This window comes from Eschrichtius robustus, chromosome 1, assembly GCF_028021215.1.
Source record: "Eschrichtius robustus isolate mEscRob2 chromosome 1, mEscRob2.pri, whole genome shotgun sequence".
In the NCBI taxonomy this organism is placed as follows: domain Eukaryota; kingdom Metazoa; phylum Chordata; class Mammalia; order Artiodactyla; family Eschrichtiidae; genus Eschrichtius; species Eschrichtius robustus.
The window spans coordinates 195462188-195485623 of NC_090824.1; the positions used below are offsets into that span (position 1 = coordinate 195462188).

General features: G+C 43.0%; 1 protein-coding gene across 1 annotated transcript in view; it reads right to left on the reverse strand.

The window, feature by feature from the left end:
* Positions 1-23436, reverse strand: part of CUBN (cubilin) — a 277317-nt gene that overhangs the window by 126618 nt on the left and 127263 nt on the right. The window contains exons 33-34 of the mRNA XM_068562017.1: positions 2594-2753; positions 675-788 (exon numbers count right to left, since the gene is read on the reverse strand). Of these exons, the coding sequence (XP_068418118.1) occupies positions 675-788; positions 2594-2753 (274 nt within the window). The remainder of the gene's footprint in view (positions 1-674; positions 789-2593; positions 2754-23436) is intronic.

A 23436-nucleotide genomic window follows, 5' to 3' on the forward strand; every position in this document is an offset into this window, starting at 1 on the left:
GCTTGAGTCCTTAAGGGACTCCTCACTTTCTCTGTAAAATGTGGACAGTAATCCTTACTACCAGATTGTTACCAGAGCAGAAAATAAGATTCTAGGATTCTAAAAAGAACACAATGCAAGCACGTATTAAAGGTTTCTTAAGGCCTATGCTGGGATTTTTTTTAAATACGTGCATCACAGGCGAGACCAGGTTTTATAATTAACTTCCACCTTGACTGAAGACCAATATGCTCATGGTACTGCATCTCCAAACTACGAGTTATTAATTTTCCAGTCTATGGTTCTTATTGTTCATTTATTCACTTAGCAACTGCCTTGAGCATCTACTACACTCAAGGCACAGGTGTCAAAAACTTTTTATTTATCCACTATTTGTGCTTACCCCCAATCTCACACGCCTGTCATTTCAACTAGGTTATAGGTTTTTGCTTTGTTTCGTTTCCTTTGCTAGGCCTTGAAATTTAAAAAATAATTAAATTAAGAATAAACAGTAAAAGTTACTTCCTACCAGATTAGGAAACCCTTGTTCTTGTGCACATCAGGAAATGGGACTTCCAAAAACAGGAGAGGAAGGCCATCAATTGTTACCACCGAGGAGATAAGAACATGAGTCATAGCTGGACTTTCCCACAGACACCAAGCGCCCTGGATTCTTTTTTATTTTTGTTACTTACACGGAGGCTGGGCTTGAATTATCCAGCTGCAGTTCTGATTGTTTGGATAGTTGGCAGGGAACAGGGGAGAGGATATCGTATCAACGGAGTCGGTGAGGATGTAGCCGCCACAGGCTGAGGGACACACAAGCGCACACATATGTCACACACTTTTGATTTCTGCTGACTCTCCAAAACAATTATTTGAAGAATGAAAGCATAAATGATGTTTCCTTATTTCTAAAAGGCATGTCAAGGAAGTTCTCTGCCAAGAAAGCTGCACATAAACCATGAGAAAGTGGCAACATACTCTACGTTTATAACAGTATTCTTCAGTTACGGGAAGTGGGGAGTGGCAAAGAACAACAGATTAAATGGCTATGAATTGCCTGAATCATTCAACAAAACGCTGGCACCGATTCACTTACTCTGCCCACTTGCAAATTACAGACATAGGGATAATCTCTTTACGACTGACTTCTTTTTTAGGAAACTAAATGTTCAGTTGAAAGAGACTTCATAAGGGCGGCTGTGTGTCATCAGGGACGTGCAGAGCCCTGTGGGAGCAGAAGACGGGGGGTGTACAAGGCATCTCATGGCGCAGACAGCACTGAAGGAGGATTCGGGGGTGAGGAAGAGTGGTCCAGGGCAGCCCGAGCAAAGACAGAGGAGGGCAGGGGCTGCACCACACACGCTTGGCTGAAGCATGGGGTGCGTGAGGAGGGTCGAGCGATGCTGGAAAAAGACCAGGGCAGATTCTGTGCCCGTGGGGAACATCCAGAGAAGCTTGGGCTCCACGCCCTGGTCGGTGTGGAGACAGGACAGACAATGGAGCACTGAAGGTCAGGATCAGAACTCGCTACTGCACGTTGACTTTGGAGGAATATGGGAGAAGGGCAGGTGAGACCAGGAGGCTGCTATAATAGCCCAGAAAAGACCCACTGGGGACTTCTTTGCTATGAAGCAAAACGTAAGTGATTAATTAAATGAAAAGAAAGAGTGTTGAGAAGCTGTTCTTTCTTTGAAAGAACTTCACAGTCTGTCTTGCTCCAAAGCCTTCAGTGCACCTTGGGGAGACCTCAATCCAGAAACCCTTCCTAGCCAGGACTCTTTACTGCAGAATCCGGGCAAGCATGTCCACTGAAACAGATGAAATGACTAAACAGACCACACTTGTTTGAAATGACAAGGATCCTCCAAATAAAAATCAGAGGTGTGTTAAGGGGACAACGACCCGCCCAGCTCTGGGTTCCATCTCTGACAGTGGAACAAAGGGTTAATCTCTAAAAGTCCCAGATGAAAGGCAATGGGTGAAAAGGTCTAGTAGGAAGTGGTGCTTTAAGGAAAAAAAATGGGGAATTTCCTGGCGGTCCAGTGGTTAGGATTCAGCGCTTTCACTGCCGTGGCCCGGGTTCGATGCAGGCCGCATAGCGCGGCCAAAAAAAAAAAAGAAAAGAAAAAAGAAAAAATCAATGGAAAACAATACTGATTCTTCAGATAGAGGGCGACCACTACCTTGAGGGTTAGAACCTGACTTTATATTACAAGAAAGTCTTGTAATTTATAGTAGCGTATCTCTTAGCATAAAACTTTGGATAAATACTAGATAATATATCTGTGAATAAATGAATCTGGATAAACACTTCTTTAATAGTGTCTCTAATATTAAAGGCACTTTTAAGTGTTATTCTGAAAATTTGCTTGAGAGATACAGAGACCCCAAGGAAGTTCACATCACCTAAGTTAGACAAAGGAAAAGTTAAAAGTGTCAACAGTTGGAATCATTGCAAACCATGGTTCCTTTGTTCTACTTAAATTGTCGCAGGTTAAGTAGAAAGCTGGGACCGATTTCTGAGGACCGGTCTCTTTTTACTGCAGCACCAAGAGGGGCACTTAAGAACAGATGGTTTGTGCTTCCGGGAGACCCACGCGGAACTTGCCTTGTCTGAAGTGAGCGCGGAAACCCCGGCTCTGTCTGGAAGGGCCAGACTGAAATCGCAGGAAGAGGCTGTTTCCCGAAGAGGTGATGGGGTTCCTCAGCTGCTGTCTTCCACACACACCGGCAAGGCGAGGGGCTGCGGAGCTTAAACCATCAAATGCCTACAAAGAAAGACAACAGGGAACACAGTGGTTCAGAACTTCAGATCTGCCTCTACAAGGCGCCTGTTCCGTGGAGTACCTGCACATCGGTGGCCTAGGAGAAAACACATTTGCTGGAATCCAGTGCTTCATTTTATTGTCTTGTCACTCAGGTCCACTGGAGTGTCTGAGTCTTTGGTCATCTCTAGGAAGACTGTAGGGATTTCAGTAGGAGTTTCTGTGCCAGAGAAACTCGCCATTAGATCCCTGGATGTCTTCATAAATGCCATGCCTTTCCCTGCTTTCTGCCTCTCCTGACTCCAGGGCAGCTACATCATGGGCCATGCTCACATGTGCTGATACAAGAATGAATATGGAGCAAATACATAAGAAATAATGAGGAGGAATCATTCATTTTCAGAAACCCAGCATTTGCTGGAACTTTACGCTCTTCATGGGGTCATGGTCAAGAGGAAGAGAAATGGTAGAATTCTTTCAAATGACATAGTGATGTGAGGCTGATTTAGAAAATTACCTCATTATTTTAAAAAATATATTGGGCTCTGTGCTGCCCAGTTCTGTGCTGGGACTTAGCTGACCTTCCATATGTGCCAGTGGAACAGAGTTTACATTACAGACCCCCAAAATTGCTGTACTGGTGTGTGAAACTGAAGCTTGCGCATTTCCTTGGGACTCTGTGTGTCCGGTGTGAATCTTTGAATGCTCTTATGTGTAAACTGGAGGGAAATGAGTTCTTTTTCTCTGGACAATAATAATAATGACAGCAACCATTCATTAAACGTATACTATGAGCCAGGAACTGGATTCAGCCTTTCACATATACTATCCAGTTTCCTCCTCCCCAGATTCCCTCCACTTTCAAGAAGAGGATAACAGATGCACAGAGAGCTCACTGATGTGACCAAGACACACAGTTCCTAAGAGGGAGCCGGACATGGGGAACCAGACAGCTAGGTTCTGGAGTCCAGAATTAAACCTTTCGTTTTGTCCAATGCAAGATTTCAATTAAGCAAGATAGATGCATCAGCTGGCCAACCACCAGGGTGGGAGTAAAAGTATGAGGTTAAAATATGACTGTTTCATGCAAAATAAATTGCCATTTACATTTCATAAGACAGCCCTGGGAGAAAATAGAAAGTCAGGAACTTAATACAAGGAAGGTACACACAAATGACTTTAGAGTACCTAGTGATGATTACAATCAGTGTTCTCTTTAGCACGTAAGTATGACTGGGAGGTTATTCTCAGTTTAATTTATATGAGCACGTGAGTCAAACATCAATAGGGTTTTTAACTCTCTAATGAGGGGGCGAAAACTTTTACAATAACGAATTTCATATAAATGCTCTGGAGCGTCACTTCTTTTTTCTTTTTCTTTGTTTCCCTCAATGTCCTAATTTTAAAATCTATATATCCAATAAAACTTTAAAACTGATTTTCACTCAACATTTAAAGGTTGATTAAAAACTAAATTATATATTCTCAACCAATTCAAAACATAGTTTCCAATCTAGTGTGACTGCCTCTTTTGAATACCTTGAACACCTTAAATAGGAGCCAAAATCACATATAAACCATCATTACACAACCTCTTGTACTACATTTACACTGCAAACTACTCTCAAATATTACCACCATTGGTTTAATCCAAGATTTATTTATCTCTGTACTTGGTTTTAAACTTTCCTAAGGTTATAGCTGTAACAACCTAGGATTTCAGTAATGTTATATTAATACTATCTTGCTTTAAAGAATACCCTCTTAGAACATCTGGGGTCCAGGGGTCTGGGGAATATGGCAATTGACCCTTGGTCAAGACTGCTTGTACAAGACTACTTGCTTCTCTCAAGGTGACTGGTTTGTTTGCTTAAAAGAGCATTTCTTAAACTTTAGTGGAACATGGGTTCTATGAGGTTTATAGACGTCCCCAACAAAAACAACAAACAACACCCAACGATACACACACGTTCAGAGGATTTTTACAAGTCCATGAACTCACAAAGGCAAGACTCCTCTAGTTTCCTTTATTTCTCTCCAAATTCAGAGGGCTAGGGAGTAAGTAGATATTGTTCCTTCCCTTTCTAAGTTCTCTTTTTCTCTCTGAATGGTTGAAATCCTCTTAAGGCAAAATAAGGAAGGTAGAAAGTGAAGGCGAAAGTCATTCAGAAAGTCACGTGAATGAACCATTTCCCTGGAGGTTCTTTAAAAGAACACATCTTCTAGGAGGTCTACATGTTTCCAGCCCCTCCTACCCCCGAGATCCTGGAATCACAGGACTTTGGCTGAAATTCATACACCTGGGGCATTACTTCACAAGGAACAGATCCAAGATAGAAGGTTTCCAATGTCCTTAAATCAAAATTATATACCAACGTCACCTTACATTTGGTTAGCATGTTGTAATTTTACAAGCACCAGTGCAAACATCCCTAAAACTAGGCCTCAACAGCATGTGATTTTTTTGTTTTTTTAATGAAGAAAGTGAGACTTCACAAGTGTGCTAGCTATTAAACTATTGTCTCAGCCAATGGGAGCTAGTGACCCAAGATCATGGAGCTAGTGACCCAAGATCACGGAGCTACTGAGTAGCAGAACCAGGAACTTAATTCTCCTCTCTCCAAATTCTATATTATATCATGTTACTTCTCTTTACAATGTGTATGACAGTTATTAAGTTATATGTTCCTAATTACCATTTTATGAAAGTGTAAGACCTCATGTTATCAAGGAGACAGCTGGGGTCTTTTTTTTTTAACAGTTTGGAATAGCATCCTTTTATTTGAGAGTGTTCTTAACATTTGTAATATTAAATCAATTTAAGCTTTAATTTATAAAATTATAAGGAATCCAACCTCCATTGAGTTATCAAGCTCCAAGCCCAATGTGATTCTATTTTGCCATAATCCCATATTGAAATGCTGATTTTACCAATAGGTACTTGAAAAGATGCTCAAGACAATTATCACCAGGAAAATGCAAATCAAAACCAGAATGAGAACTGATGAGGATGATTATAATTTTTGTGACTTTCTGTTTGAATAAAAAGGAAAAAAAATCCCCCCCCCAAAAAAAAAAAAACCAGAATGAGATATCATCCCACACCTGTCAGAATGAAGGTCATCATCAAAAAGACTAGAAATAAGAGTTGGTGATAACCTGGAGAAAAGGGAACCCTGGTGCACTGCTGGTGGGAATGTAAATTGGCGCAGCCACTATGGAAAACAGTATGGAGGTTCCTCAAAAAACTAACAGTAGAGCTATCATATGATCTAGCAATTCTATTCCTAGGTATTTATCCAAGGAAATGAAAACACTAATTTGAAAAGACACATGCACCCCAATGTTCACTGCAGCACTATTTACAATAGCGAGGACATGGAAGCAACCTAAGTGTCCATCGACAGATGAATGGATAAAGAAGATGTAGTACATATATACAGTGGAATATTACTCAGCCATAAAAAAGAATGAAATCTTGCCATTTGTGACAACAACATGAACGGATCTAAAGGGTATTGTGCTAAGTAAAATAAGTCAGACAGAGAAAGACTACTACTATATGATCTCACTTGTATGTGGAATCTAAAAAATAAAACAAATGAACAAATATAACAAAACAGAAACAGAGCTATAGATACAGAGAACAAACAGGTGGCTGTCAGAGGGGAGGGGGTGAGGGGAGGAGAGAAATAGGTGAGGGAGATTAAGAGGGACAGACTGCCAGTTACAAGATAAATGAGCCACGGGGGTGAAACATACAGTGTGAGGAACACAGTCAGTAATAATGTCGTATTTTTGCACGGTGAGGAAGGGGGTCAAAAGGTACAAACTTCCTGTTACAAGATGACTAAGAACCAGGGATGTGATGCACAACACGATAAACAGAATCAACACTGCTGTGTGTTGTGTAGGAAAGTCGTTAAGAGTCAATCCCAACAGCTCTCAGCACGAGGACACATACTTTTCCTATTTCTTCTCTTTTGTGTCTCTATGGGATGACGGGTGTTCACTAAACTTACTGGGGTCAGCACTTCACGATGCATGTAGGTCACATCATTATGCTGTACACCTCACCTTACACGGTGTTGTGTGTTAATTATATCTCAATAAACCTGGAAGAAAATAAACTTGATGTAAAATTTGCAAAAAAAAAAAAAAAAAAAAAGAGTTATACGGAAAAAACTGCAGGGAAGAAAATAGGAGAAATCTTGTTGCTATTTTTTAAAATTCTGAAGTCATAAAAATTATCAGTATGCATTTCCTTTACTTCTATTTAGTTCCCAAGGCAGAGCTAGCAAATTATATTATTATTGGCTATACACATAACATATTCACATAGCTTATAGATATATAAGCCTTATTTAAGTCTACTGCCAAGAGTTTCCTGGGCCTGGGAATTGATTTTCTGATCTGTTGCTTAGGTGGTAAAAAGAGAAATATACAAAACAAACAAACAAAAAAACTGCACACTGCGACTAACTCATTTCTAGACAACTCCAGTAAAATAAAATTTTGAAATTGAATCCACAAAAGAAAAAGTAGCCACCATCCGTGGGAGTTCAACTACAGGAGCTCTAAAAACAGGCAGATGGAGTTAAGCAGTAATCTAATTTCTTCACTAAAGTTAATCAGTGTCTTTACAAAGTATCCAGAGTCTGTCAAATTTCCAGATACCAGCACGTACATTAAAAATACCTGAACTTACCTTTACCATACAAAATAGGAGACTCTTTAAAAGAACAGAACCAGACACATAACAGACAATAAACGTCTGATGTACAAATGAGTAAGTAAATATCAGATATAAGAGTATATGACCTCTGAGAACAAAGGACTAAGGTTGAGGAAAACCCAGAGTTAAGAAAAAAGGCTGCTCCTTTTCTCGTGGATTGGGCAGTATGAACGCATAGCAGGCATGATAGCGGGGAAGAGGTTATTCACGGTGGGAAGGAGGTCAAGTGGAGCTGCTTTCCGGGCACAGAGGGCAGTGGAGGAGGCTCCAATCAAGGTCAGGGGCCAGGCCACACACACGGCACCCAGGTGCCCTCTCACGGGCTGTGCCAGCCCTTCACCAGTACCACGAGAGAAGGAGGACGGCGGAAGGTGGGTGAAGGACACCAGACCGACCCCCAAGGCCCAGAGCATCCAGAACACATGACATTACAGTGCCACCGGGGACCCTCTGAGCTGCAGCCCGAAGGTAGAACTGAGCCAAACATTTATGAACTTTAATACTTGATGCTTTATAATGTTAAGGAGATCTGAGTAAATATCAACCCCTTCTCAAAGCTGACACGTGTCAACTTCAGCTCAAAGTGATGGGGAGGAAAACCATTCAAGTGAGAGACCAGCACCCCTTCCTGATGATGCTTACAGAGGCCAACGGTCAGAGTCCAAGGACCGGCAATTTGAGAAAATAAAGGAGCCAAGCAAAGGGAACCTTTCGTCTTTCCACATACTTACTGATGATGGAAATATGTATTATTTAACAACATGCATTCTTTAAAAGCAGGTGGCAGAATTCCTTTTAAAGAGAGAATAACAGAAGGTGTTTGTTTAGCAAAACACCCTCGCAGGCTCGCAGAGAGTGACTGCCAGGGGAGAGATGCTACGTGATGTCACTGTGGACAAGTCTCTCTCCTCTCTGCCCTCCAGCCGCCTAATCTGTAAAACTGATTGACATGAGAATATAGTTCACACTGTTCATCAGCATTAAATAAGTTAAAAGACATAAAGGTACGTCGGGTCGTTCCTGGCACACAGTAAGTACTTAATAGATACTAGCCTCTGCTATTAAAGTGGGACGAAGAGATCGCTAAATTGCTGTTTAGGAAATGGATAAAACATCGTAGGGAGGGAACGGGAAAGCTAGGGAGGCAAAGACAAAAAGAGGTCCAAAGATGGGGGTTCATCCAGCAAAACGGGAGCCTGAGTTGGAGACATAATCCATGACAACTGCCCAGCTGGGGCGGTGGGGTGGGCATAGTGTGGCAACTCCTGACCTGGCCCCCAGTGGTTCATGCCCTGTGCAGTCTCCTCCCTGGAGGGTGGCATGGACCTAACGACCTGCTTCTGATAAACAGGACAAGGTCAGAGTGAGGGGTGTCACTGCCATGGCTCGGTTGGGACAGATGGGCCCTTGCACCTTGCTGGCAGCCTCTCTTGCTGGCGCTGTCCCCTGCGCCCTGGACTGCTCGCCCTGATGAAGCAGCTGCCGTGTTGTGAGAGGCTCTGCAGCGAGGCCGCGTGGCGAGGGGCTGAGGGAGGCCTCTGGCCACAGCCTGCAGAGAACCGAATCCTGCCAAGGGCCACGTGGTAAGTCACACCGGGGTTCCTGACCCGCAGAAACTAGAATTATTGTTGTTTTGAGCTATTACGTTTGGGGATACGTTTTTAGGCAGCAACAAAGAACCAATCCAGGGGGTGTGAAATGAGGGACTGAGCAAGGAATGAACACTGGAGTTTTTAGGGCAAGCATGTCTAATATCACATTTTAGCTCACCTGCAATATTTAGGCAAAGTCTACCATATAAAAGAGCCTCATGTGTGTAGTATTTTGGAGAAATAAAGAAAAGAGGTCTAAATCCCAACTTTTTCTTAAAAAGGGGTAGAGAGAAAGGGAACGGCCATAAGAAGCAAGAGATAGAGGCCTTGAAATGTAAACAGTGACAAGAACTGGACACCTGGGTGACCACTCCCCCCCCCCGCCTCACCTCTCCACACAAGAGTCCCTGGAAATATTATGGGATGATGGGTTTGCCAGGCCTCTGAGTCTCCTTTCCCTCACCTGCAGCGACCCCCTGTGTCACCTTCCACTGAAGGGACCAAAAGTCATTCATGGAACTTAGTGACTTGGAAATTACTTGAGGTCCAAGGGGTGACTGGATGTAGTGATGGGGCAGCCGGAGGGCGGGCTGAATTGTGTACACAAAGGGAAGAAATGGAGACAGAGTGGCACCTCCACTGCCCTTGGAACCGCTGGCCCTCCCAGAGGAGCTGCAGTGGTGAAGGTGACGTGCCTGGCGCGAGATGCGCATTCAGCGAATGTGTTACCCTGATGGTGAATGCCATTGTTTTCTTTCCTTGTGTCTCCCTTAGTTCTTTGGAAAGTAAAGCTATCACAGCTTGTTCAAGAATTCATAAGATCCCTTAATGTAGCAGGTTGAGTTGGGGATGACAAAGTATCCGGTCTAGTTCAGGAAGAACAGTGATTTCTTTAAAAATCTCTGTGTTCCTCTCCAAACATTTTCCCTACAACACCAAACCCTGCCCCACAGCACAGCTTCAACAATATTCAAAAAGTGGAGGGCTTCCCTGGTGGCGCAGTGGTTGAGAGTCTGCCTGCCAATGCAGGGGACACGGGTTCGAGCCCTGGTCTGGGAGGATCCCACATGCCGCGGAGCAACTGGGCCCGTGAGCCACAACTACTGAGCCTGCGCGTCTGGAGCCTGTGCTCCGCAACAAGAGAGGCCGCGATAGTGAGAGGCCCCTGCTTGCCGCAACTAGAGAAAGCCCTCGCACAGAAACGAAGACCCAACACAGCCATAAATAAAAAAATAAAAAAATTAAAAAAAAAAAAAAAGTGGAGCTTAAGTGGATGTCAACACACATACTCGTCTCAAACCACACTGTTCATGGCCTCTCAGCGCGCAGCCTTCACTGACAGGCTGCGTACGGGATTCGGCCCATCTGACATTTTCCATCTGACCAGCTAAGGCCCAGAGGAGAGCACGGTGATCTTAGGTTCAGAACACCTGGGAAGCACAGGTACCTCGTGGTCAGAACACCTGGAAGCACTCTGAGAGTCAGAACACCTAGACTCCAGTCCTGGATCCATCTGGGATACTTGTTTGTTCTTGTACTTCAGAAGCTTCTGGTTATGAGTTTCATCATCTTAAAAATGGGGGTAGATAACATGAAGGTAAGTTTCTCCTGTTTCATGATAGGAATGCTCACGCATACATTTTTTAGTGGAATCTGGCAACACAGGAAATGTAAAAGCTAGCTCTTTCACTTCCGGGCGTCTACCCGAGACAAACTCTTGCATGATTGCATTCAGAAATATGGACAAGAATGTTCCTTGCTAAGGGTTGCCATAGTACAATATCAGAAGCAACTTAAATGTGCACTGACAGTACATGGGTACGTGGCTCATTGTATGTTGATAAAGTTGATAAAGTGGAATCTTGTGTGGTGGCAAAAGGAATGCATTAGATCTGAATGCACCACAGTGTAGAAAAACGTTCAAAACAGACTGTTGGATGAAAAGAGTGGATGGAAGAATATGTGTTAGGTTATATTATGTTCATCAAATAAATAAATGATACAAAATAATTTATTTACTTGATGAACATAATACATTTACTTCATGTACATAATACAACATAACACATATTTGTAAAACATGCAAAATAATATTACATACTGTATACAGATGCACACATACAATGAAAAAGTACCAAAATAGCCATGGGAATTGTAAACTCAATTTCTCATAAATTGGTTTCCTCTGGGCCAGGGGCTGGGAATGGAACAGTGTGGGCTACGCATGGGGCCTCACTTTCTCTTCAGGAATGCATTTCTTTTGGGGAAAAAAAAAAAAAAAAAAAAAGAACTTGAAGCAAATATGGCCAAATATTGAGATTTAGCAAGTAGGATGCTTTTGTTCATGCTATACTTTACATGCGTTGTGTAGTTGATACTTTTCTGTATACTTAAAATATTTCATAATAGAGTTTTCAATTAGAAAAAGAGACTCTAAATAAAGGAAATAATGGGAAATGTAGACTAAGATTTACATATAAATATGCTCTTCAGAGCATTATTATAATAAGAAAAGAATAGAAGCAATCTAAGTGATCAATGATAAGCTAGTGGTTAATTCAGTTCTACGGTGTCCATGTAACTGATTATAGGGCCAAAGAAACTATTCTTAAGAAGAAGCATATTAAATAAGCTAAGTGAAAAAAGGCAGGATACAAAACTATATGCAGTTTTATCTTAACTCTCTTTGTGTATGTGTGTATAAGTGTGCATGTATGTGTTTCTGTAGGAAATGAGCCAAAATGTTAATAGTTTGTCTCTGTATTGCAATATTATGGATGCCATTAATTTCTTATTTTTTTCTTTTCTGTATTTTAGAAACTTAGTATGAGGAGCATATAAAAATTTAAAATAACATGTATATTTAAAGTGCGTTAAGTGTTTAGCCAGACGGACATGTGAATGACCCCATACAGAGACAGGAAAATATGCTACTCGTATAACTGTACTGCAGTATCTAAGCCAAGTGGATATCAATGCCATTTAATCTAGCCTTTTGCTGCCTGACAGGAATGTATCAAGGATATGGCTTCTGTTTTAAGATTTCCAAAACATGTGTTAGTTGGCTAATATGTACAACTGTAGTCCAGCCCTCTCTCCAAGCTCTAGGCTCAGCTATCTGACTGCATTCCAGACACCATTGCTGGTATGTTCCATCAACCTTGGAAGTCAATGTCTCAAACTGCAATCGTCGCCCCCTCCCCCTAATTCCTCCTGCACCTTCATTTCTTGCCTCAGTAAATGCCAGAAGTATGTACCCGACTGCCGAGCCTTTTTAGGTCCCTCCCTTATCCCCCAGTGGAATGGATCCTTATGGTCTGTTAACTCTTCCTCCGACGTGTCTCTTGGACCCCTTGCCTCCACCTGCCCGCCAGTGTCTTGCTGTGGGACTTCATGCTGTCTTGCCTAGGTCACTGAAGGAGCCTAAAATTTCCCCTGCCTGAATTTGTGTCCCCTGTTAATTCAGCCTCCAAACAACTACCACTGAGCAAGGAGCTTTCTAAAATGTAAACTCCAATACAAAAGGAAGGCGGAGTGTCCCGATACATTTTAAAACTGTACTGAATAAAGACGAGCAATCACGGATGCCTTGCTTAGCGCCAAGAAGAGTGGCTGATAGGGGTGCGGCGAGCAGCCCCTCCCCCAGGATCACAGCCCTGGTGATGGAGTGACTCGTGATCCCCTCGCTGAAACACTCATCACTCACAGGCCAAAGCACATGACGAAGCGGGAAAACGAACATTACCTTTCTCAGCAATGTTTGTATTTTCATTTCTAGAAACTGGAATATATTCCCTCAGACCGCTGGAGAGCAGGAGGTGGGAAAATATTCCTACTGCATCTCCTGTCTTCTTGTTTTACTAAGTTTCATCTTGCTCAGGGAGAAAATAAACCAACTATATGTGTGGGTTAAAATTAGTATAAACTGGAGTAAGAAGAAACCATTTCAATTCCAAAGCAAAACACACAGCATGTTTTACATTCCCCAAAGTATGCCAAGGCTTCACCTTAACTTCAGAGCTAAGCTTTCCATGCAAAGAAATTATAAACGTATATGAATTTGCTTTTATTTTCATTTTCTGCACTATCGCTTTTTTCCTTCTTAACTCATCTGTCAATCTTCTAGAAGGTATCAAAATAAGCCACTTATGAAGTGAAAAAAATTTACTGAGATGATATATCGAAGAGTGTGTGAAAGGTTTTATAATATATTGTTTAAGATTTAAAAAAATACTTTAAGATAAAATGAGCCTGTTCACAGGCTAACCATGATAGTTAGCAATGAACAAAGGGTTATGGATCCAGGTCTGTGTGCCTAAGGTTCACAGTTTTCAAAAAGATAAGTTTAGACCTTTAACATAGTAGAGTAGTAATAGAAGCAGTAATAGTAGTAATAGAAGCAGTAATAGTAGTAATAGAAAACTCAGGAGCAGCAGCTAACACTCATCTGTACCAGGCACTGTGACTAATGCTTTAAGCATATTTTTAGAATTCCATCTTTCTTTTTTTTTAACATCTTTATTGGACTATAATTGCTTTACAATGTTGTGTTAGTTTCTGCTGTATAACAAAGTGAATCAGCTATACATATACATATACATATATCCCCATTTCCCCTCCCTTGCGTCTCCCTCCCACCCTCCCTATCCAACCCCTCTAGGTGGTCACAAAGCACCGAGCTGATCTCCCTGTGCTATGCGTCTGCTTCCCACTAGGCATCTATTTTACATTTGGTAGTGTATATATGTCAGTGCTACTCTCTCACTTCGTCCCAGCTTACCCTTCCCCCTCCCCGTGTCCTCCAGTCCATTCTCTACGTCTGTGCCTTTATTCCTGTCCTGCCCCTAGGTTCATTAGAACCACTTTTGTTTTTAGATTCCATATATATGTGTTAGCATACAGTATTTGTTTTTCTCTTTCTGACTTACTTTACTCTGTATGACACACTCTAGGTCCATCCACCTCACTACAAATAACTCAATTTCGTTTCCTTTTATGGCTGAGTAATATTCCATTGTATATATGTGCCACATCTTCTTTACCCATTCATCTGTTGATGGACACTTAGGTTGCTTCCATGTCCTGGCTATTGTAAATAAAGCTGCAATGAACATTGTGGTACAAGTGTCTTTTTGAATTACGGTTTTCTCAGGGTATATGCCCAGTAGTGGGATTGCTGGGTCATATGGTAGTCCTACTTTTAGTTTTTTAAGGAACCTCCATACTGTTCTCCATAGCGGCTGTATCAATTTACATTCCCACCCACAGTGCAAGAGGGTTCCCTTTTCTCCACACCCTCTCCAGCATTTATTCTTTGTAGATTTTTTGATGATGGCCATTCTGACCAGTGTGAGGTGATACCTCACTGTAGTTTTGATTTGCATTTCTCTAATGATTAGTGATGTTGAGCATCTTTTCATTGTGTTTGTTGGCCATCTGTATATCTTCTTTGGAGAAATGTCTATTTAGGTCTTCTGCCCATTTTTGGATTGGGTTGTTTGTTTTTTTGATATTGAGCTGCATGAGCCGCTTGTATATTTTGGAGATTAATCCTTTGTCAGTTGTTTCGTTTGCAAATATTTTCTCCCATTCTGAGGGTTGTCTTTTTATCTCGTTTAGGGTTTCCTTTGCTGTGCAAAAGCTTTTAAGTTTCATTAGGTCCCATTTGTTTATTTTTGGTTTTATTTCCATTTCTCTAGGAGGTGGGTCAAAAAGGATCTTGCTGTGATTTATGTCAAAGAGTGCTCTGCCTATGTTTTCCTCTAAGAGTTTGATAGTGTCTGGCCTTACATTTAGGTCTTTAAAAAAATTCCATCTTTCTTACAATTCCATTTTGCAGCTGGTAAAATTGAGGCTCAGAAGACATAAGTAACTTGTTTATAGTCACACACTGGGTAGTGTAGAGCCAGTATATGAACCCCACCTGTCTGACCTCTGATCAATTATCATTAAACCAACCAAAAAGATAAAATCAAGTTTTCTTCACTGACAATAGAATATTGAGAGATCATGATTCCAGGAAGCTAGTGACATGTCCGTCGTCTCCTAGAAAGAAAATCTGGGGAAACAGAGTGGAAGCCACCTCTCTCTTCTCTAGACTTGCAAGCAAGCATCCTCAGTGGCCTTTCAGAAAGTCTTATTTGGGGCCCGGCTGGGTTTTGGAGTGGCTGGCACCTGTCATGCATTCCACCCCACTGTACATGCACGGGATTCCCAGCGTGCTAACGGAGCCGGCTGGAACAAAGTGGGCACAGTGCCCAGGACCAATCACTAAACCTAACACCCAAACCCCCGATTCCTAACGCGGCTCTAGTCTTGGATCCAGATAGACGTCCACTCCTTGTCCTTTCCTGGTCTAACCACAGTCTCGTTAGACCAGCATGGCGTCTTTGCTCACCTCGCCCCTGGCCTAATTGGCTTTCAACCTGGTCTTTCCCCTTTACTTCATTTTTAATTCATTCTCGCAACGCATGTCTACTGCTTGGATTGCCTTGAAGTTTATCGGGGTCAAGACATGTGGTGGATAAGATCAAAGGGCAGAGAAGACATCATTCACATCAGGCTGCAAAGTCCATCTGGAGCATGAGAGCCCGTGAAATGTATTCACGTGTGGCAAACGGGAGGAGGGCAACATAGTTGCTAACGGAGCCCCATGTTGGAACAGTAATTGCCGGTGGAGGAAATACTAAGTGACAGGGAGCAGACTCCACCAGGAAATTATCCAAGCTGTTAAAGTCATAAATTTAGGTAAGGAAGGAAAGGGAAATATTGCCCATTACAGCAGCTTTCCTTGCGGGTGGAGGGCGGAGGGCGGAGGCGGCATCGGTTTCCTCCGTGAGTGATGTTTTCCAGCTACGGGCCTCTGAAATGAAATCCCCAATTCACCGCACACATCCCGTGCCAGGACTCTTGTCACTCCTGTTTCTTTGTTTTACAGGGTGGCACTCCAGCTCCAAATTTTACAGGAGACAAGAAACTCTCATAATTTGCAGTTGTTGCAAGCAGGGACTCAAAGATTGCTGGAAACGTTGGTATGAAAAGAAATCCAAGAAGCTCATTTTATTTTCACGAATAAACATACATTTAAGGAGCTTCTGAGCTGAAACACAAACAAAGCTTGTGTCCGCAGATTGAGGACCGTGGCTCCAATTCAATGATTCTTTGCTCTGGGGATGTAAAGTATCAGCGCGGCTTTTGGTAACTAACTTGGCACCGGCAGGCAAAACGGCTAAGGGGTTACCAAAAGCAAGCCACAAAATAAAACATTTAAAAGAGATTACCGGAGGTCTTCCTCAAGTATCAAATGGAAGGCAAACTTTCTGTGGTGAGAAGTAAAGGAAAAAGGGAAGATATGAGAGGGAGAGAGAAAGAGAGGGAAAGAGACTGCTTTCTGTCATGGATCTATTTGTAAAACAATACATATTCAAAGAAGAACTGTTGAAGAATTGTTTCTTTGAAGTACTGACTCCTATTATTCCTGTGTCTATTTGTTCGGGTTTGGAAATATCAATGTTTTAAAAGGAAACACATCGTAGGTAGTGTCTTAAAAAAATAAAACGAAATACGGATACTGTGTTTTACGTTTGCCCTGTCCCACCCTGTGTCTTATTGTCAGATCGTGTGAACAACAGGCACTGCAGCTTTGGCGTGGGGGGAATCTGGTTTTCTTCGGTTCAGATCCAGCACTTTGCTTTCCTTCTCCTAGAGCAGCACGAAGAGCTTCAGAAAGAAAACCGTGACTCATGATGTGCCCGTTTTTTTGTACCAGGTCCCGTAGCCCTAGTGGGTAGTTTCTCCAGATGAGAGGCCGGACCAGGACCGCGGTCTGCTTGCTTTTATCTGTTTCTCACTGATTCTCACCAGGCAGACATTCCATTGTGTTGAGCAAAGAGGATGTTGAAATCAGAGGCCGGGGGTCTCCGGGGGCCAGTCATGCCGCTGATCTGACTTCTCTCTTCCCCTCTCACACTGGCCTACAGCCCGCATTTCTAGGACATCAATAAGAGCTCGCAGAGCTACGTGAATTTAAGGCTCAGGAGAGAGCCTGTAATTAAGCAATTAGGCTGTCAGTAGGAGGTCCCTTGAATACTCGGCCTTCGTGAAAGGAAACCTAATGGAGCCGTTTTCGTGCTGACCATACAAGTTCTGTGCAGCCCGTGGGTCCCGCTGCCGCCTTAGCAAGAAGCACTCACAGTGTGTCCTTCAGGAGAGCCAGAGGTTAATGATGCCAGCCACTCACAGGGACTGAGCAAAAAGTGCACACATATTATCAAATTAGTTGAAACCTGAGTGTAAACTGAGCTCTCTGATGAGCTCCAGATGATGCCATCACCACTTCAATAGCAGCCCAAAAAATCTAGTTTCTCTCATTTTTTATTACAGCAGCATGAAATTCTAGAAAACATGCCTCTGCGATGTTATCTAAGTTCTCATGTGGCTCGAAATACTGAGATCGAATATCAATCATCATGCCAGGGAGTGAACTCTGCTCAACACGCTCGCAATTTTCCACTGAAGGCTGGGATGGCTTTCTCTGGCATATGCACACATACCTTCCTAACACTATTCCCTGCATCCTGTCCTACTCCTTACAAATAATTCTGAGAGATGGCTGGGTCTCTAATGGGACTCTGTCACTAACTGCGGTTTATCAAGCACATCACTCTGGCCTCTGGGCCTCTGAGTTCTTACCAGTAAACTAAGAGACTTGGACTGACTAGGTGACCTCCGAGGTTCCTTCCACCCTGTTAATTCTCTGCTACTGATTTAGCTAGCGCCCTGTTAGCTAAGCCAGAGGAGTGTGAGTGAGGTCCAGAACTGGGTCGAGATGCTTGCCTCACACCTGTCCATCTCATATTCTCAAAACTCTTCAGGGATGGAGGACTTGGGCCTTTCTTTAAACCCAAAGCCAGAGGATTGGATTCTACCTGGCAGGAACAGAACTGCATGTTTCTTACAATACAAGCTACATCAACTGAAAAAAAAAAAAAAATCACAGTCATTGTAGGAGCAGAGACCACAAAAATTCATGTATTCCTGTGTTTGGCCATGCATCTGTTAGTCATTCACGCATCAAACAGACTGATCCTTTGGCATACAAAGACTGCTGCTGTGGGTTCCGTGAAAGGGGACAGAGGCTGTGTATTACTGCTCCGTGGTTAAATTTTCATCTGTTTCTTCTACTTGCTGAAAATTGTGCCTCTAGTTCCACGCAGCCAAGAGTGATGGCTTAGGGCTCCCTTGGGCTTACGTTGTCTCCACTTGGGACCTCTGGGGACGAGACCTCCTAGAAGAAGAGCTCTCTTCCGTACAGCAAGTGGAGTGTGGAGATGACCCCTTAGCCACTGCCCATGAACTTGTGCCCCAGGGGATGAACAGAAGCCCAGTGCTGTGGAGTTGGACTGTGGCCTCCGGAATGAGCCCACTACTGACATCACCTTCACTACTGACAGACCCTTCGTGTCTGCTCCTCCAACTCCCCCCTTATTCTCCTCTTCCGACCCACAGACACAACTCAGAACTGGATCCTCTCCCCTAGGTCCCCTCTTTCTGCTTGGGTTCGCCAGGCACTTGATTTTATAAGTGAGCAAACTAGCATCCCCAGGCCGTGCAGAGAGTTGAGTGGCGGTGCTGAGCCTGGAAACGACCTCCTGGCAGCGTCTGGAACATAGTGGGCACCAAAGACCGAATGGACAGATGGAACCCAGACCACCTGGCTTCACAGGATGCCCACTTTGCAATTCATGTTCGGGATCCTAACACTTTTCCCAATATTGATAAATGAAGTGCGGGTTCATCCGAAAAAGAGTTCAGAATGGCTCCAGAGTAACCCTAGTTTTATACCCCCTCTGTTTTTTCAGTTGGCCTTTACCCTGTGACAGTCCCCTGCGTGTAGACTGTCATTTTTATATTTTACCAAAATACTTACTCTTACTTTAGGCTTCCTTGCATTTTAGTGCTGGTCCTGCTGTTAATTTGTACCTGGTCTTGATCCTGACCTCTCTGCACCACGACTTTCTTATTTTTCACATAAGCAGATGACAGTAAATTATCTCTAACCTCTCCACTTCCGATCTTAACATTCTATGTGTCCGTGTGTTTACAACAATAAACATGATGACTTTTAGAAAGAATATTTCCACTTCTGACAATCCAAACTGATATAGGAGGTTTAAAACCCTGAAGGCTGGTCCTATCCAAGCATAATTTACCTTGGTATTGAATAATACACTTGCGCTCTATTAAAAATCCCATGAACACAAACATTATCTGGCAGCAGCATTGGCAGTTGAATATTCTTCTCTTTGCTAATGACTCTGTCTAAGCAGCAGGACCAAGAAATTAACTTGAATGTCTGCAAAATGAACGACTGGCTTTGTATGAACTTAAACTGCAGAGATATTATGTAAGATACTGGATTTTCGGGGGCATTTCGCATCCAGTGTCCATCTAGCTATAAAGATAGATGGCTGGTGCCTCAATGCCTGGCTTCATGAACCCCTGGACAGCGAAGTCTAACTTGGAGCCAAGCTCCCAGCCTCGCCAGTGCATTGCCTGCCTGTTTCTAAACCTCTGCAGACCTCCATCCCCATAATTGGGTCCACTCGGCAACCGTACACAGCAGATCTCTACCCCAACTTCTCCAAACAGTCCTTTTTCACATTTCTTTATCTCTTAGTAAAGGTGAGTTACAAATTGTACAGACAAAAATGACTTAGCTTGTATATGATTTATGCAACTTTCAATATAAATACATTTGCAGATCAGAAAAGAAACCTTATGGTTGGCCATGGGTTCAAATTTCTCATTCTGAAAATATGAAATTTATAAAACCAATCTGGCCCTTCCTCAGGTCTCTGCCCTGAAAACATGACTTCATCATTTACTCCATTGATCTCTTACACTCAGCCGCTCTTTTGTCACCAGCACCCTGCCCTCCCGGCATGCTTAAGCCTCTTCACCACTAAGACAAATAATAATAACAACTTTCCTTTGATCCTGACTTACCACAGGTGATGGCCCTTTATCCCTCTATACCATTCACTTTCCTAATTCTGGGGAAAAGCTGAGAAGCTTCTGTATCTCCTAACCCATCGTGATCTGGAGTCTTCCAGTACTACCCACACCAGTCCTGCTTCTTACAAGGTCATCAAAGACTGAATCTGGTGGCTTCATTTCAGCCTCATCTGCTGGATTTGACACCTCTGCCCACCCACTCTTAAAACTGACTTCACTGTTGGTTTCTATGCTACCATTCTCTTCTGCTTCTCCACCCATCTCCTTGAGTACCCTTCAGTCTCCTTGTCCTTTGTTTCTCCATCTTCCCCCTAAATGGTGATTTAGGGCCAAGAGTTTACTTGGCCCTTTTCTCTTTACAAAATACTCGTATACAGGATTCCACCTACTTCTGTGGTTTTAACAACCATCCAAGTATACAGAAATTATCCTCAAGTGGATATGTCCAGCTCAGACCCCATCCTGAGCACTGAACCCATTTGCTGAACTCTATAAGGGACGCAGTGTAGACCTTCAAACTCAAGTTTCCAAATCAAACTGAGTAGTCTATCCCTTTAGTACTCTCTTAGCCAATGGCATTATTATTTACCCATTCTTCAAGCAAATCATCTTAACCCCTGCATCTCTATCACCCCTCCCCCCGACCCTCCACCGTGTAATTAGCCTCTAGGTTTCGGTGGCTACACCAACATAAGCTTGCCGGTACATCCTTTCTCTCCACTCCCAAGGCCACTGCCCAAGGTTTTTCCATAGCTCTCCAGTCAGCCTTTATACCATCCTTCTCTTTCTCCGCCGACCCTAGCCTCACACGGCTGCCTGTTATTATAAAACACAGTTTTGAGTACATTACAGAAAACGTTCATCAACTCCCCGCACTGACTATAGGATAATTTCAAATTCTTCACAGAGCACAAAAGAGTTTGTCCAGTTCGGATGTTCTCTATAGACCCTGGGTCTCCACATGCTCCCCAGCACAGAGCTACAGCCCAAATGTCTGTGCACGCTCGCGCTTCTGTGCACAATCTACCCTGTTCTCTCCCCAGAGCTTCCTCCCCTGGCTTCCGTGCCACATGTCTACTAGTGAAATTCTGCCGCGTAAATGTCATCTTTGGTGTGAAAGCTTCTCTGGCTTCCAGGCCCAAATGAATCACTTCTGTCTCCTCGTGATCATTATTACAGTTTATTGAGTCCTGGGTCCACGAAATGCTTGGTGCTGTGCTAGCAGAAAGGTTCATAGACAGGGTCTTCTTTTACCGAAGACCTGGAGGCCCAGGATCCTAAGCTGGTTGTTCCTCCGAGTGTTCCACAGCACCGCCTCCACCACCGCCCCTGGCACGTGCCTCTCTGGGGATGCCCACCACCCGCGTCATGGCGACTAGGGCTGGCATGGACGGAGGGCTTTCTGTGTGACAAGCAGATCACCGACATGACCTCCAGTATCCCAACGACAAATCTGACACAGATACTCTTACTGTCCCCGTTTCACAATTAAGGAAACCGAAGCTGAAAGATTGGCTTTCTCCCAGGCGACTCAACTAGAAAATGGCAGAATTCAGGCTCAGCCCCAGGGCCGCCCGGCCACAGAGCTGGATTTCTCAAGCACAGCGCTGTGGTGAGCCACACCGCTGGTGCAGTTCGCTTTCTATATCCATGTGCCGCTCCAGTGCTTAGCAGCACCTGCTTCTCATACTCGCATCTCCCCGCAGGCGGGGCTACCCCAGCTACTTCACGCGGGATCCCCTGATCCTGACAACTTGTTTGGACTATTACATTTTGTATTTTACCGTATCTGCCAGACTGGACTCCTCCCAACACCTGTATGTGGGTTTATTTTCTTATCTCCATGCCTAATGAGCAGATTATATTTGAGGTTTTACTTCCTCCTGTCTGTTTCCTCTGGCTACAGTTTGTGAAGTCAAGCCCAGCTGTGTGCTGAGATATGGCGCTGGTTACGAGAAAGCCCAGTCTGTGTATTTCTATCTCATGCAGGTGGAAAATCCTACTCATGACCCCAGGAGGGAAAAAATGCAGCCATGCTGGGTGTGCCTTTGACCTAGGCTTTGTTTTGTTCACACACCTTTGCATGTTGAATCTTATGGATTAGGGACTTTACCAAAGAGAAGAAACTGTACCTGGAACCATACAGACCGGGAGAAAGTGATGGAGAATTGCCCACCAGAGACAAAACTGTAAGGCAGACAAGCTGTCTCTGGCCCATTCGACCTTCTCTTGAAGGCACCTCTACTGCTTCAATGCTTTATTTCACCTTCATGTTTAAAGGTTGTTTTAGGAGAGTACAGAGTTCCTGGTTGATAGTTATTTTCTTCCTTCAAATTTAAGATACCAACTCTCGTCTTTTCTCTTTCCGGTTATCACTGTTGAGAAGTCAGCATTCAGTCTGCCACTTCCTAAAAGATTATCTGTTCAGCCGCTCACCTACTCTCCTGGATGGTTGTTACATTTTTTTCTTTATCTTTTAGATAAAGATTAAAATCTTTAAGTTTTCTGAGATAAGTATGTCTTTCTATTTATCCTGCTTGGCTGTATGCAGGCTCCCTTGGGATTCTTGTTTTTGTAAATTGATGTCTCTCATCAGTTTTGGAAAAGCCTTAGTCATCAGCTCTTCAAATATTGTTCCTGCTCCATTTCTAAATGTCTTTAAATGTATGTTACATCTTTTATATGTGTCCTATATTTGTCTTAACCTCTATTCTGTATTTTCCATCCTTTTGCTTTGTTTTGTTTTGTTTTCTTGGATAGATTCTTCTGATATCTTCCAATTCACTTGTTCTCTCATCTCTGTCTAATTTGCCTAATATACAAAAAACAAACAAGCAAAACACCCCAAACCCTTCCACTGAGATATTAATTTCAGCTTCTGTGTTTATCCACTTTAAATTTTTCAGTTTTTTAAAAGAAATATTTGCAATGTCACTTTTTATGATTTGCAGTCCTTGCTGAAAGTTTTAATTTTGACTTTTATCTCCATAAGCTTAGTAACCATAGTTGTTTACTAGCCTGTGCCTGGTAATTTTAGCACCTGGCCTATCAGTGTTTATTTCCATTGTCTGTTATTCATGTTATAACTCATTTATGTTGCATTGTCTCCTCCTATATATAAATATCTTTGATAGTGTGCTTGCTGTTGCATATGAAAATTATTGGTAGAAATGAGGTCTGGGATGATTTCATCTCCCTTTGAAGAAGAGTTTAAATTGCTTTGGCCAGATGTCCAAGGCCTAGATGCATTAGCAATGCAAGGTTCCTCTCATTATTCCATGGCTTGAGATTTAGGGAGGCCACTCAGGTGAAATCGACACTTGAATGCAGTCTTCCTGAAAGC